The sequence below is a fragment of the Neoarius graeffei genome, chromosome 28 (genome assembly GCF_027579695.1).
Source record: "Neoarius graeffei isolate fNeoGra1 chromosome 28, fNeoGra1.pri, whole genome shotgun sequence".
In the NCBI taxonomy this organism is placed as follows: domain Eukaryota; kingdom Metazoa; phylum Chordata; class Actinopteri; order Siluriformes; family Ariidae; genus Neoarius; species Neoarius graeffei.
The window spans coordinates 23155087-23171123 of record NC_083596.1 but is presented as its reverse complement, the minus strand read 5'-3'; the positions used below and the strand labels follow the sequence as shown (position 1 = coordinate 23171123).

Here is a 16037-nt window from a genome sequence, read left to right as displayed (position 1 = left end):
GGTTTGATACAGCGTATACTGTTTTCAGGTCTGTCCTGTATTGACTTCCTGTTTACAGACCACATACTTATGAAATGTACAGGGTGGGTTTTGATGCTACTTCAAAGTGAGCTTACCAGGATGCTATTTGAAATGCCTGGGCAGAACATGGCTCTTTACTTGTTTCAGGGTTAATTATTTGTAGAAGTCAACACTTCATAAGTGCTATTCCTTCTATTGCTTGCTTTCTGATGCAAGTGAGAGCGGGGGGGTAAATGCATAAGTGAGCAGTAGCTCACAGCTGATCTTTGTGCGGTTCCTCTCCCCCCCCCCCCCCCCCCCCCCCCCCCCCCCATTTCATCTGAACTTGATTCTCCTCTTGGTTCCACAGTAAGGCAGAGACGCCTTGCACTTCAAGAGATGACAAGAGGAGAGCACAGCACAATGAAGGTAACGAAGCACTTGGACCTGAACAACACAAACTAGACTGGTGTATCCAGTTGTAGCAGTTCTCTGTATTGGAGGCTCATTTGGACAGAATTCTGATTTACAACCCTTCATCAGTCTAATTGTCGTCTTGGCTACGTTCCTTAAATATGTCCATTAGGGTGGTCCCAAAATGTATGGGGGAGGGTTTTTTTTTTTTTTTTTTTTTTTTTTTTTAAAACATGGGCTAAAAGAAGGCAACAAGCAAAATTTCAGAAAAATTGGTTAGTATTTAGAGGTGCCACATGAGGTTGCAAATCGGGTTAAGCCATTAACATTAGTTGGTGCGTAGACTGTTGCATAGAAGATCTCAAACCCCCAAAAAGCCACAGTTCTAGAGGGAATATGCCACTTCTGTGAAAAAGAAGAGGCAGGAAGAGTTTATAGAGATCTTGCAGTCACATGACTGGAAAGTACACAGCTGCCATCTTGTCGGTAAAAAACACAGCTGAATACTGCTGCACTCGTGTACAGAATGGATCAATTTCAACCGACAGACTACACGGCTCATTTTTCTAATGAACAGATAACTAGATATATGTCTAAAATAAACGACCTACAGATTAGTGACCCTTATGGCTTTCCGGACGGAGTTTTCACGACCGTGTCAGTGGATATTGAACTGCCAGAGGTGGAATACCCAGACGTGTATAATTACCTCATTAACTTTCCCTCGCTGTTCAGTGGTGAAGCACTGCGTGCTTATAAATCTCTGGGCAGTTATCTTTACAGAAATTCAGGATTTGTCAGCGACTCAGATGTGGCATCTTGTAAACAAGAAAATAACAATCCTCACTGGATGGGTAAGTCACTTAAGTATTGAGTACTAATACTGTTTATATCAGTATCTAGTATAGCACTGACCAGCCGATAATAGAATAAGGTAATTCCAGCTGTAATTCCAAATCGTCTGTCTTGTTTACCATGGATCTGGCGTTGGAGAGATAGAGGCTTGGCAGTGGAGGTTTGAGTGGCTGTTTTCTGAGCTTGGTCAACAGGCCGGCTCTGCAGCCTCGCTTTTGCTTCCGCTCCCGACGCCGCCTCCTTTGCTTTGCTTCCAATAACAGTCCACGGAGACCCCGCTGGTCTCGCTATCTCGTCCAGAATGTTGTGCATGCGATGGAAATCGCTACAAACCGTCATTTTCTGCTGGAAACCAATGTCCAGTAAGTCCATACGGTTGCAGTGGATATTGAAGTCCGGTACAGACGAACAATACGCAAAAATACACACAAAAAACATGCACCGGTAGGGAGAGCTTATAGCCGCAGCCGTTGTAGTTAATTGTATATAGTAGGGTTTTCCAGAAGAAAAGGTAAACGCAGAAGTAGAAGGCGGAAATATGGCGTTTGACCGACAAGATGGCGTCTGTCACAATCTGGATCGGCTGTGACGTCACATGCAAGTGCTCCATATACTGATAGGTTAACTTTCATGCACTAAGGGGTTCTTAAACAATGAGCACTGATCGTAATATGCTGATGAAGTTGTGAGTTTTTCTTTCTATGTTTTTCAGATGGCTAGCAACAGTAATGCAAGTAGTACCAGTGGTGCAGAGCACAAAACCAGAAAGGACAATTATGTTTGGTTAATTGGTCCCACTTCCAAGGAACTGTCTGGGAGAAAGCTTCCTTCTGCTAGGGAAGTCCTTGGCATGTTCTTTAATCTCCACAAGATACCGTAATACTGAAGGGTTTAGAAAATCACAGACAAGTAATAGCTATTGTTACTTTGAACACAGGAAGTTATTACTGTATTGTTTGTATTAATATGAAAGTTAATAAGCCACACTATTTTATATTGTGTCTTGAGTGAAAACTTTAATGGCTTTGTGGCACCTCTAAACATTGTTCAATCTTAACCAAATTTCGCACAATAACTTCTTTTAGGCAATGTAAAAAAAAGGTAAGGTGATCATAAAATCCTAAAAAAAAAAAATTGGGGGGACCACCCTAATGTCCATGAATGTGGTTTGACCATTCTGAGGCAGCTACTGCCTATTGGAGTCCTCAAAGAAATGCCGTCATGCTTTTACGTAAAACATTGTACAATATACGATCACTGACTTTTGCTCTTAGCAGTTGGTTTAACTTTGCTTTAGAAGCAGTGCAATTAATGTCCATACCTAATCTACTTTGAAAGGTTTTAAAAGGACCAGCAAGGATGTAGACTGACTACATTTTGTACATCCTAGAAGTGTGTGTGTGGGGGGGGCAGGTGGTGTAGGGGTTTTGCTGGTCTATTGTACCCAGCTAGCTGTAGTGGTTAAGAAGTCTGTACTGGTAGTGTGACATTTCATTGTTTAGCATCTTATGGAATTTGCGTTTCGATGTTTTTGGGAGGTAAACTGAACCTTGTAAAGATAAGTGGAAATTGTAACGTGTCGTTCTGGGATATGTTGTAAAACAAAGTTAAGCCTTTTTCACTCTAGCTGAGGTGGAGAAATTCATAGTGATCTGGTTAAAAATCCTAAAATGTTCAGAGGGGGTTCATGTAGATGGAAGATCTATGCTTTGGTAGCTGGTTAAATTTCTTTCCAAAGATGTAACTTAAAATGCATGATGAGAAGCCATTTTCTTTTCCCCAGTTGAACGTAGACGCAGGGACAAAATAAACAACTGGATCGTCCAGCTGTCCAAAACAATCCCTGACTGCGCTGTGGATTCGGCCAAAACTAGCCAGGTGAGTTTCTCCTCTAGTCCTAGAGATTTCTGTGGAAAGATGTCTGATGCGTACACAGCACATGGTCAGTCATTCTGTGTCTTGCTTTCTCTCTTCACTGGGTTTTTGTCTTTCAGAGTAAAGGTGGGATCCTATCGAAAGCTTGTGACTACATTCAGGAGTTGCGCCAAAGCAATGCTCGATTATCAGAAGGGCTGGGAACACTGGACAGACTGAGGCTGGACAACCAGCTCCTCAGACAAGAGGTAAAGAGCTCCTGTTTTAAAGGACCCATGGCATGGTGGTTTGTTGATGCTTTAAACGGGCTCGTGGAGGTTTCCGGATGTTATATCCGCAGCCTTTCTCGAAATGAACCCTCGGCACGTAGATATAGCCTCCTAGGAGAAAGCCCCATTTCAGCGCTTTTCCCAGTGCGTCGTTTTGCTAATGAGAAGCATGGAGGCGGGGAAGGGTAGAGGGTGGGGGTGGGCCATAGGGGGAGGGGCTAGCAGAGTACCTGGCTAACTGCAGGAAGCGGTTAGCTGCACAGCTAATGTAGCCATTGCAAGGCTAACGCACCGATTTTAAAACACGGCAAAACGACTTAACAGTTATATGCTTACTTGTTCGGTGTTTGTTGCTGATGCGGCAGGGATGCTTGGTACGGACCCAGGCTTCAGTGACAGTTGATGTGCAAAACCTGCCCTGTACTGTTCCAAGTTGTGGAAACATTCCTCAGGAAAATGCTTCCGACAAACATGCACCGTCTTGGGTAGACTCGACGGCGTATTATTGGAGTAAATAAAATTTAAGCCACTGCGTCTTCAGGGGCTCTCCCGTCGGCAGTAAAAACAGACTCCTTTTTGTGTTGTCACATCCATGTACAGCGCAACTTCCATGTTTCGCTCGCTTGGGTGACGCCATGTTGTTCTGTCCTCTATGGTCTCCTCACTACAAAATTGAAGTGATGTATCTATGGTGGCAACTTTTGAGCTGGGCAGGCAATCCATACAGTGGGTGGGAATCCAGAGGGGGGGCGTGGGGATCATCTCCCTTGCTGACGTAGTAAAGGGAAGAGCCTATCAACGCGCCATTTTGACACGCCATTCTCAAATGTTGACAAAGGGTGGGCATAGTTTGGTTTACATGTTATGACATTTCTAGCCACTGGGGTGACTTAAGGTGGTCAGAGGAACTCATCTCATCTCATTATCTCTAGCCGCTTTATCCTTCTACAGGGTCGCAGGCAAGCTGGAGCCTATCCCAGCTGACTATGGGCGAAAGGCGGGGTACACCCTGGACAAGTTGCCAGGTCATCACAGGGCGAACACATAGACACAGACAACCATTCACACTCACGGTCAATTTAGAGTCACCAGTTAACCTAACCTGCATGTCTTTGGACTGTGGGGGAAACCGGAGCACCCGGAGGAAACCCACACAGACACGGGGAGAACATGCAGACTCCGCACAGAAAGGCCCTCGCCGGCCCCGGGGCTTGAACCCAGGATCTTCTTGCTGTGAGGCGACAGCGCTAACCACTACACCACCGTGCCGCCCAGAGGAACTCATTTTAACATTAAACCTCAAAGTGAAAATTTCATGCCACGGGACCTTTAACAAGATGCACTGCATGATTGGAGTCTTTTTTTTTTTTTTTTAAATATTCAATTTGACTAACCTGTGTGTCACGGGTAAGCAGTGTGCCCTGTGCACCAACACTGACTTCATCAAGCTGTTGGGATTTTACAATATGCACGTCTGTTTTTGGGTCTGGTTTCATGTACAGTGGCACATCAGTCCAACTCAACATCTGCTTACTGTGTAGGCAACAGACTAGAATTGTGCATTGTTGAGAGACTTGTATTTAAAGAAACTAAACCAGCTGTGTTCGTCAAATATTGTGGGTTGGTGCAAACAGTCCTAACTGCAGGAGGGTGTGCGATTTGGTCAGAATTCCTTCAGAGGTGGATGAGAATGGGGATTTTAAAATTCCGTTCTTCCTAGTCTTGCACACATGCTTTAGCTCCACACAATGGGCGATTCAAACATGTGGTATCAAGTAAAATTTTTTTTTTTTTATAAAGATGTATTGTTTCTCTCACCTTGGAGCAATTTTTACTTTTTATCCCCCATCCAGACATGGTTTGGCAGAGGATGTAGAAACCGGGTCTGTCTGGTCACACTTGTTTCTGGGCCATGTCTTTGAAACTTGTGAACTGGTGCCTTTTGACAAGTATTTTTCAAATTTTTATGTAAATAGATTCTAAGAGCAATGCTTGTTTCCGGAGCATGTATTCATGATACGGATTTAAAACTTGGTATACATGTTAAAGTGATGTAGATGTACCTTTTCATACTAAACCTGAAGTTAAAATCTCAATTTTACATGGAAACGATTTCAGACTTGGGGTCTTGGGTTAGTCTTTAGGGGTAGGTTTTGTTTCCAGAGCAGGACTTAAAGTGAGTGGTATAGTCTCAAGTTGGTATATGTGCCTTTTTGATGCCAAGGAATTTGAGACTAATTTTTACCTCACTTGGACTAAAGGTCCGGTGGGGTCCGTGTAAAGAGGTAGGGTTGGGTTCCTGCAGCAGAACTTGAAAAATGTGACCATTATCTTGAAACTTGGTATGTTGGGGAGGGGGCTTGGATGACCTCAGTCTTGTTCTTTCTGATTTTCACACTGCATATTTTATATACACGTGCACAGATGGAAGACTGGAAATCTAAGAATCAGATGCTTCGAAGCCAGCTGAGGCATCATGGTATAGTCGCTGCATCAAGCATGGATCCTCAGTGAAGCCCTCCATGCCCTCGACTGGGTCTCCTTCCACCACAAGCTTCTAATGACTTCAGCTGAAGCAGCCTTATACTCAGCGTTCTTTAGAGCTCTCTCTAAGGTTGTCTGGTAAAATGTTTTTGGACTTGATTTTGAGTCTCTAATTTGCCTTCTGGCTGTGTTGGGTAAGGCTCTGAATTCTAGAGAATATAATTGATTTTAGGTAAGCTTGTAAAACCTTTGTCCCTGTGCACTCATCTGAGTAAATGATTGATGGACCGATTTAAGCACAGGTATCTGAACTGCACTAAAATGCATTTCTTGATCTTTTGTCTAAAGAATCACTTTTGTTTTACTGGATAATGATGAATTTGGAAATAGGAAGTGAAAGCTTTTTATGATCTCTGAAGCATTTGTGCTTTGGAATGGTTGGAGTTCCAGGAATGAGTTGTCGGTTAGCTTGAACAGGTTCTTTAGAGGTTAAGGTATCCAAAACTGTTTTCTAAAAGATGTGACTTTTTTTTTTTTTTTGTACTGGATAACAGGGTCAACTTCTCTTCTGAAATGTGTAGAAATCCTCCAAGAGTTAAATTCTTCTAAAGTGTTCATCTGTGCATATGTCAAGTCCTATGGAATAGCTTGCCATCACTAGAACTTAAATTGCTTTGTGTATATTTTGGCAGTATAATGTACACTGCTTATATATTTAGTTGACTTGTGACAAGAATCCAGGGATTTGTTTCACACTCAATTTTCAAGAACATACAAATGTTTATTTGTACCAAATTTCTTAGGTTTGTATTCAAATGAAAAGAAGTTGCCAGTTTTGTATTAAAATACTATTTAACCTGTAGAGGATTGTGATTTGACTCTTCTCTTCCCTCCCAAGCTACACATGTTCGCTTTATGAATCTGAACTATTCCTTGGCTAAGCATACATTCATTTAAGTAGTCAAACATGACTTAACTACCCTGAGGGGGGGGGGGTTCAGCTAGTCAACCAGGGCTTTTAGCCCAGGAGTAATAGGGTTATACCCTGAACAAATTGGTAACAAGCTGAAAATTTCAGGATACCATACTAAAAGTCCCCAGAAATCCCCCTTGTGCTCTCTGAGAAATTCAAGATGGCGTCCAAAATGGCCACCAAATGGAGATCTGCCCATATCTCGGGCCCAAAACAAAATATTAACGCAATTAAAAGGTCAGAATATATGTTTTGTAGGGTAGGAGAGTAAATTCCAACATGTGTATTAATTACATTGTGTATTAACATTATATAATAACAATGTACACATTATAATACTATATTTGTGTATAGTGTGGATCCATTGGTTACTCGTTCACGCCGTATCATCCTATTCTGTTCACAAAACAACAAACACAATTACTAGGGGTTGGAGCACTTATCATTAATATTAATTAAAGTAAATTGGTGGTGTAAAATGAAAAATGGCATGTTAAAAGGTCATGCTGAGTTCAGTCATTTTTAAGAGGTCATGCTGAGTTAAGTCATTTTTTTTTGTCCGAACACACTGGCATTGCTAGTAATAAAGACTGGCGCTAGAAACTCAAAGATTAATTTTTTTTCCACCCTTAAACAAGCTTGAATAAATTCCCTACTTCATTGATGGTACAACAAAGGTCCAAGCATTACAACTGAGGCACTGAGAAGTGTTTAAGTCTACTCATTGTTTATAAGCAAGAGCTTTTATTGAGGCAGACCTTTTTGTCATGAAAGTCGCCGGAATGTTGAAGTGTACTGAAACAGCTTGCCATTGTAGTTTTAGAAGATAGAGTTCTCAAATTTAATTTCCCTTTAATATTTTATCAAAACTTAAAGATACACTAAATATTAAGGAAATTGATGTCTAATTGTTGTCTTACATTATGTTCATGTATGTAGGTAGCCTACTAAGCTAATCTGTCAATCATGTCAACCATCAAATTCCATGTAATTTCCACATTAATGACCTTATCTTGGTTAACTTTAACAGTGTGACAATGGTGAATTTGCACTGCTTGTATGAGAGAACATATTTAACATTTTAATTGCATTTATATTGTTTTATCCCTGAGATATTGAAAAAATCTCCAATCGGTGGCCATTTTGGACACCATCTTGAATTTCTCAGAGAGCACAAGGTGGATTCCCGGGGACTTTTAGTATGTTATTCCTAAGGGTATTCTGAACATATTCTGAAAAATTCAGCTTGTTACTAATTTGTTCTGGGTTGGACTCAATTTTGAGCTAATGCTCTTGGGCTATTTACAGATATTCTCGTTTGTCTGTCTGAGGTGTTCTGGGAGACTCTTACACAAACATGTACAATTGCCTCATCAGTTGGTCTAATTCTATTTACACGTGTGACCTTTAGACATGACTCGGCGAGTTTATTCACGTGCAGAGGAAAAACAGACCCATAACAGTAGCTGGCTCATGCTGGATGTTTTTAGCATTTAAATGTCTTCAGATCTGACGTGAGCACTTCCTATTTATTTTTAAATAAAATGACCCATGCAGACTAGGGTGCATCAGTCACCCTCACTTTCATAAAATCTGATGCATTTTTGTTTGGGTGTTCCTTTTCACCAATAAAGACATCTTGTAAAAATTTTTTAACCATATTCAAAAGTCTAATGGTGGCACCATGTTCATTTTTTTTTTGCCAAAAAAATGCTTATTTTATGTTTTCGCGTAAGGTTTGAATCACAATGTTGGGCTCCATTTATTGATTTCTTGTGACCCAGAGATCATGTTAAGAACCTTTGCAAGGGATTGAGAAGCATTAATGTGATTTGTATTGTTTAAAAGTAGTTGAACAATGATTCAATGAACAGCTAAAACTCCAAACTGTGCTTGATATATTTAGAATATGTACTAAAAATGTGTATCTAGGATATTTGGTGTACTCTATAAGGTGCCGTAATGTTTCATGAAAAGTGATCGCAATTTTGTCATAAAATAGCAGCTTTTTCCATAACTTTGAGCTCCTGGTGCCACTGTTAAACTTCTGAATTTTGTCAAAATATTTCACCCAGTGTGTTTTCTTACCAAAAGGAACATAACAAAAATGCATCATGATCGGAGGAACTTTTCATTTTTAGGGGGCAACTGATGCACCCTAATGCAGACTGACCACGGGCTCGTTCTCAGTATTCGTTTGTATGTTTACTGGATGTTTGGGAACTTGCTGGGGTCCTCAGGTAGCTGGCTGCCGTTTTTGTACCATTCGTAGGTGGATGGTGGAACCGTTCTTGTTGAATCGGATTATGGGTGACTGTTGGGGCTGTGGGGATTCAGCAGCAGGGCACCAAATTAGCAAAACCATCACGACCTGATCAGCAGGTGTAAACTGGGACTTAGCCCTTACTCTTTCATGGAAAAATAACATAAGGCTCAGTTTTTGGTATTCATGTCATACTTGGGGGGGGTCTGGAACAAAATACATTTGTGCCAATGCTGGCTGTGAATAAAAATACTGGTTTTCTTTCTAGCCTTTGAAAAAGAAACTAAAAGTAAGCATTCTCTAATGAATGCAGATTACATGAAGGAACAAACGGCGGAAGTGTAAGTGCTGTGTGGTTTGAACAAAGTCACTGACTAATAGTGAGATGTGACTCTTGTTTACCAGCTTTCTCAATCAATTTCATAACCAGCCATCACTGATCATAAAGACTGCTTATGAGCAAACAATTACATCTTATACAGGTATGGCACTTTAAGTTATTCCACGAAATCGAGTCGTACATGAGCTGATGGCCGACAAGGTGTGTAACGCAGAGTTGGCTATAAGCCGTGTATGACAAGATTGAGTAGAATAACTGTCTTCTATCCACATTCACTGGATTTTGAGAAATTGAGCATTTTTTTTTTGTTTGCAAATTCAATAAATAACTTTTTATACAAGATGTCTGATCATTTCCGCTTAGAATATAAACAAACTAGTGAAATGACCGTAGTAATTTGTGAAAACGCTAAGTCTTACCATCAAATACTTTCATTGCATGTTTTGTTTTCAAGTGGAGTGGGGTTTTTTTAAATAAATGTCGTCCTCAGGGGATGGCACAGTGGTGGTGTGGTTAGCACTGTCGCCTCACAGCAAGAAGGTCCGGGTTCGAGCCCCGTGGCCAGCGAGGGCCTTTCTGTGCAGAGTTTGCATGTTCTCCCCGTGTCTGCGTGGGCTTCCTCCGGGTGCTCCGGTTTCCCCCACAGTCCAAAGACATGCAGGTTAGGTTAACTGGTGACTCTAAATTGAGCGTAGGTGTGAATGTGAGTGTGAATGGTTGTCTGTGTCTATGTGTCAGCCCTGTGATGACCTGGCGACTTGTCCAGGGTGTACCCCGCCTTTCGCCCGTAGTCAGCTGGGATAGGCTCCAGCTTGCCTGCGACCCTGTAGAACAGGATAAAGCGGCTACAGATAATGAGATGAGATGTCGTCCTCAGTTGGTTCAGCAACATGCTCTGCCATTTTGTTTCTCTCTATTTACAGTACCCTTGACGTGCAGGTGAGGTCAAAAGCAAAATAGAAACCTGGATGTTGGCCATATTGGTGGATATACAAGTGCAGGGTCAAGCGACATTCCATACAAAACAGTCACGTGTGCACAACTCTGTTTTTCCACTGCTTTAAGCATTTAGCTATGCCATATCTGTGCTGTATATGGTTATGGTCACAACGGTACTTGTGACCGTGGCATGTTCCTTTTTTTTTTAAATTCTGTCCGTGATTTGGAAAGAGGGCGAGGAAACTCTGAGGCTTAGTACAAAGAGGAGACGAGCACGGCTGAACAACATCGGCAGGGCTGATCTAACATAAAACCAAAACGGCTTGTCCTTACAGTGATCATTTTTATCTCCAGTGAGATTCAAAAGCTTTCTCAATATCATAGAAGAATTTTATTTCGTGTTGCTAGAATTTTGCTATGAAATGAACGTTCTCCTGTCGTGTTTCACTCGGTCGTTGTTGTAATTTTAACACGTGTATTACCATTTCACTTCTAGGAGCGCCAGCAAAATTATATGATAGAAACAATCCAGACTGGGCACCCACTCAGAAAACAGGTAATGTTTGTTTCGTCAAAGGTTGGACTTGATTCTTTGGCAGCCAAACCAGATACGTAGAACGTGATATCTGGGTACTTGATGGTTGGTAGAAGCATCTTCAGAAAAGTCTGACTTTTTTTTTTTAATAATATGGGCCAAAACCACACATCTATCTTCTCTTTGTATCAAATCTTCACTCAAATGTTCAAATCGTGGCAATACTGAGAACTCAGCATTGTTTACAGACACTTTCAGAGGCTGCCATCCTAGTTGCTTTGTATATCCACCATCACAGCGGACGTTCATGACGTAGCACGTTTTGATCACGTGGTTGCAGGTCATCTATATGAGCTGACATCCTAGGAGTAGAATCACTAATCGGCGCACACGATTGCTTATATCCAGTGAATGTGGCTGGAATAATACCTTAGCCTGATCTAGCTTATACACAAATCAAACCCTTTTGCTGTTTGTTCAAGGTTGTTGCTAATTAGGTAACAGAACCAAAGCTTATTCTGACTCCTCCCATAGGCGAATACATATTTTACCTCACTTGAACCAAATTGTCCTGAGGGCCTTTGGCACATTTCCTGCTCCTAACTGGAATCTGTTGAATTGGGTGAGTTCAGGACAGAAAACACCCAAACTCTTCATAATCAGCTTTGAGAAACACTGGTCACGCAGTAGCAAATCAGCTCAACTTATGTAAGGCTTTGAGCTACTTCCTGGATCTCTTTGAAACTACCTTGATTCTGATTTTCTAATTAATACCTGGAAAAAGGATTTCTAGATAATGGTGGATGAGGAAGCCGATGCAATGTGCTACAAGAAAGAGTTTCCAGCAATTGAGCATAAAGGAGCAGCTGTGAGAAAAACAGGGAGCTGCTGAGTTGAGTGTTTTTAATATTCAAGTCTGCTGCCAACCGTAGTCCTAAAGCTGTCAGCAAACCTACTACTGATACAATCTCTGTGATAACCTGGCATGTTTAAGTATGGCTTCCGTGTAACTTGTATTACCAGACAGTTGAATAATCTGCACCATCCTGTCTGGTTGCTAGAGTTTATACTGAACAAACAGGAAACAAGCAGATAGTGCAGAGGTGGGCAAAGTACCCAACTTCATTACTTAAGTTAAAGTACTTAAGTACTTGCTTTTAAAAATACTTAAGTATTTAAAAGTACATTTTCTGTCAACATAGAATTGTTGTATTATTGCACCAACGCTTACAAAACCTACTGCCGTTACCAAAAACAGAAATGTGAATTCACAAAATGAACGCATGCTGTGCCGTCATGGTGGTTTAACGTTAAGCTAGGTAGTCAGTGAAACTCCACCTGACATGCTAGCAAGCTCTTTTCAAATTTGAAATCATATTAGATAGCTAATGTGACTAGAAAAGAAAGATTTCTACATTCTGTTTATTTGGCAAGATTATGCTAAAACATATTTCTGAAAGGGCGGCACGGTGGTGTAGTGGTTAGCACTGTCGCCTCACAGCAAGAAGGTCCGGGTTCGAGCCCCGTGGCCGGCGAGGGCCTTTCTGTGCGGAGTTTGCATGTTCTCCCCGTGTCCACGTGGGTTTCCTCCGGGTGCTCCGGTTTCCCCCACAGTCCAAAGACATGCAGGTTAGGTTAACTGGTGACTCTAAATTGACCGTAGGTGTGAATGTGAGTGTGAATGGTTGTCTGTGTCTATGTGTCAGCCGTGTGATGACCTGGCGACTTGTCCAGGGTGTACCCCGCCCTTCGCCCGTAGTCAGCTGGGATAGGCTCCAGCTTGCCTGCGACCCTGTAGAAGGATAAAGCGGCTAGAGATAATGAGATGAGATATTAGATAGCTAATGTGACTAGAAAAGAAAGATTTCTACATTCTGTTTATTTGGCAAGATTATGCTAAAACATATTTCTGAAAGGGCGGCACGGTGGTGTAGTGGTTAGCACTGTCGCCTCACAGCAAGAAGGTCCGGGTTCGAGCCCCGTGGCCGGCGAGGGCCTTTCTGTGCGGAGTTTGCATGTTCTCCCCGTGTCCACGTGGGTTTCCTCCGGGTGCTCCGGTTTTCCCCACAGTCCAAAGACATGCAGGTTAGGTTAACTGGTGACTCTAAATTGACCGTAGGTGTGAATGTGAGTGTGAATGGTTGTCTGTGTCTATGTGTCAGCCCTGTGATGACCTGGCGACTTGTCCAGGGTGTACCCCGCCTTTCGCCCGTAGTCAGCTGGGATAGGCTCCAGCTTGCCTGCGACCCTGTAGAACAGGATAAAGTGGCTAGAGGTAATGAGATGAGATATTTCTGAAAGCACTTCAGATAAGTTAACATTATTCATGTTAGCGTAACTTCGTTTTTACATGCTAACTAGCAGTGTCCAAGTTAACTAGCTATGTGTAAACGTTAGCCGTGGACAAGGCTGTGGCAACTTGGCGGGCAAATCCATAGAAAGTCATTTGACTAACCAGACTGCATGGTTATTACAACGTAGCTCTAAAAGCACAGGCAACTTTCTTTCCAAGAGAAAGCTTGCAACAAACGTTTATATCTCTCAATATGCTTCTGCAGGTTGGACGGCGAGTTTTTGTAGGTTGTGATGTGGTTCGTTTTTGGCAAATGAAGCAAACGTTTTAAAACGAATCTTTTAATCCTTTCAGAAAACTGAAACATGAGTTCATGGGCCATGAGTGCATGCATTCTTCAGAAAAACCGCCTCTTTCCGTTCTGCCATCAACTGATCGTGTTAAATAATGCTGTGGAGAAATTACTGAACTTGATTTTATACCGTTTATGGATGTGACGTGGCCCTAGTGATTACTGATCGGCTGTCTCAGTGTCACCTGTGAAAAAAATCCATCATGTTTTAGAACAAAAAAGAAAATAAACATCCGCTTCGTAGTAACGAGGACCTTGATAGAAATGTAGTGGAGTAAAAAGTACGATATTTGTCTTTTCAAATGTGAAGTTAAAGTAATAAGTTTCCAAAAAAAAAACCTCAAGTAAAGTACAGATACTCAAAGTGTACTTAAGTACAGTACTCAAGTAAATGTACTTCATTACTGTCCACCTCTGGTTTAGCACGCATATATATCATCTCATTATCTGTAGCCGCTTTATCCTGTTCTGCAGGGTCGCAGGCAAGCTGGAGCCTATCCCAGCTGACTATGGGCGAAAGGCAGGGTACACCCTGGACACCCTGCCGATGTTGTTCAGCCGTGCTCATCTCCTCTTTGTACTAAGCCTCAGAGTTTCCTCACCCTCTTTCCAAATCACGGACAGAATTTAAAAAAAAGGGAACATGCCATGGTCACGAGTACCGTTGTGACCATAACCATATACAGCACACATATGGCATAGCTAAACGCTTAAAGCAGTGGAAAACAGAGTTGTGCACACGTGACTGTTTTGTATGGAATGTCGCTTGACCCTGCACTTGTATATCCACCAATATGGCCAACATCCAGGTTTCTATTTTGCTTTTGACCTCACTTGCACATCAAGGGTACTGTAAATAGAGAGAAACAAAATGGCAGAGCATGTTGCTGAACCAACTGAGGACGACATCTCATCTCATTATCTGTAGCCGCTTTATCCTGTTCTACAGGGTCGCAGGCAAGCTGGAGCCTATCCCAGCTGACTACGGGCGAAAGGCGGGGTACACCCTGGACAAGTCGCCAGGTCATCACAGGGCTGACACATAGACACAGACAACCATTCACACTCACATTCACACCTACGGTCAATTTAGAGTCACCAGTTAACCTAACCTGCATGTCTTTGGACTGTGGGGGAAACCGGAGCACCCAGAGGAAACCCACACGGACACAGGGAGAACATGCAAACTCCACACAGAAAGGCCCTCGCCGGCCACGGGGCTCGAACCCGGACCTTCTTGCTGTGAGGTGACAGCGCTAACCACTACACCACCGTGCCACCCCACTTTAAAGCTAGTATAGGCAATTTATTTTTGAAGCATTTTTGTTACATTTCTTGAAATTCTCTTTACATTCCAAAAATAGTGAATCAATCAAATGCTCTGAAAATCAAAAGGAGAAAAAATTGGTCACCTGTGGCAGTCACAGCCCGCTCTTCTTCCCAATGCTCTCTCGTGTCGTGATGTGTCGTCTGTGAACGATTCATTGATCTTGAATTAATCATTTGCATGACTCGGGAGTAACAAATCATCTCAGTGAGTGAAGGATTCGTAGATTTTTCCCCGGGCCGTGCGTCTACACCGCACAGACTCAGATTCGTTCATAAATAAGTCTTTTGGGTACGAGTCTCTTGTTCACTTGTCACATAAGCAATGCTATTACTGAAGACAAAAGGAGAGCTTGATATCATTAGCTGGTCAACCAGAACATTTCCGTAGGCTATGCATAATGTACATGAGTCGTTTTACCTGAATAACAATAGGCTATTGTCCAAAAGGTTGCTTAAGCTTAACAAAAGTGAACTTGTGTATTATATTCTACCAAGTGAAGCAAACCATATTGCTCTTCGTATTTGAGAAGCGTATAGAGCGGCGACAGCGCCAAACTAGTCCCAACGAATGATTTAAAAAAAAGACTCCATTTTTTTGAAAAACATTCAAAGTTTGCATGTTCTCCCCGTGCCTGTGTGGGTTTCCTCCGGGTGCCCCAGTCTCTCCCACAGTCCAAAGACATGCAGATTAGATAAAATACCCAGCCACTGCGGTTGCACAAGCCAGTGTGTACTTAGTGCCAGTCCCAAGCCCGGATAGACTGGGGAGGGTTGCGTCAGGAAGGGCATCCGTTTTAAAACCTATGCCAAATCAAATATGCGGAACAGATCCGCTTTGGTGAGCCCTAACGGGAGCAGCCAAAAGAAGAAGATGCAGAAGAAGTCAGCAAAAAGAGAAGAACATCCCATCACTATCCTCATGGACTCGTCCTCCAGCAGTTATCAGGCAGTGTGCGTTCATGTGTCTTGGAGGCGTGGCTTTGGGGGGAGGGCTAAATGGGAGGGGGTGGGATTTTTCAGTTGTATACTTTCAAAATCTAGCATAGATCCCTTCACAGCCAACGTCATCAAAAGTTGCACGTGAGCTTTGGCAACGGAAGTGGTGTTGTTCCCCAG

At 42.4% G+C, this 16037-nt stretch overlaps 1 protein-coding gene and 1 long non-coding RNA gene across 3 annotated transcripts in view; one reads left to right on the top strand and one right to left on the bottom strand.

Moving 5' to 3' along the window:
- Nucleotides 1-6739, top strand: part of usf1l (upstream transcription factor 1, like) — a 30332-nt gene extending 23593 nt beyond the window's left edge. For both annotated transcript variants that reach the window (XM_060912527.1, XM_060912526.1), the window contains exons 8-11: nt 371-429; nt 3053-3147; nt 3264-3392; nt 5838-6739. In XM_060912527.1, the coding sequence (XP_060768510.1) occupies nt 371-429; nt 3053-3147; nt 3264-3392; nt 5838-5927 (373 nt within the window). In that variant the 3' untranslated portion in view covers nt 5928-6739. The remainder of the gene's footprint in view (nt 1-370; nt 430-3052; nt 3148-3263; nt 3393-5837) is intronic.
- The window catches only part of LOC132875615 (uncharacterized), a 38595-nt gene that overhangs the window by 12803 nt on the left and 9755 nt on the right, over nt 1-16037 (bottom strand). Inside the window, exon 2 of the long non-coding RNA XR_009651847.1 lies at nt 15005-15062. This is a non-coding gene — a long non-coding RNA (uncharacterized LOC132875615). The remainder of the gene's footprint in view (nt 1-15004; nt 15063-16037) is intronic.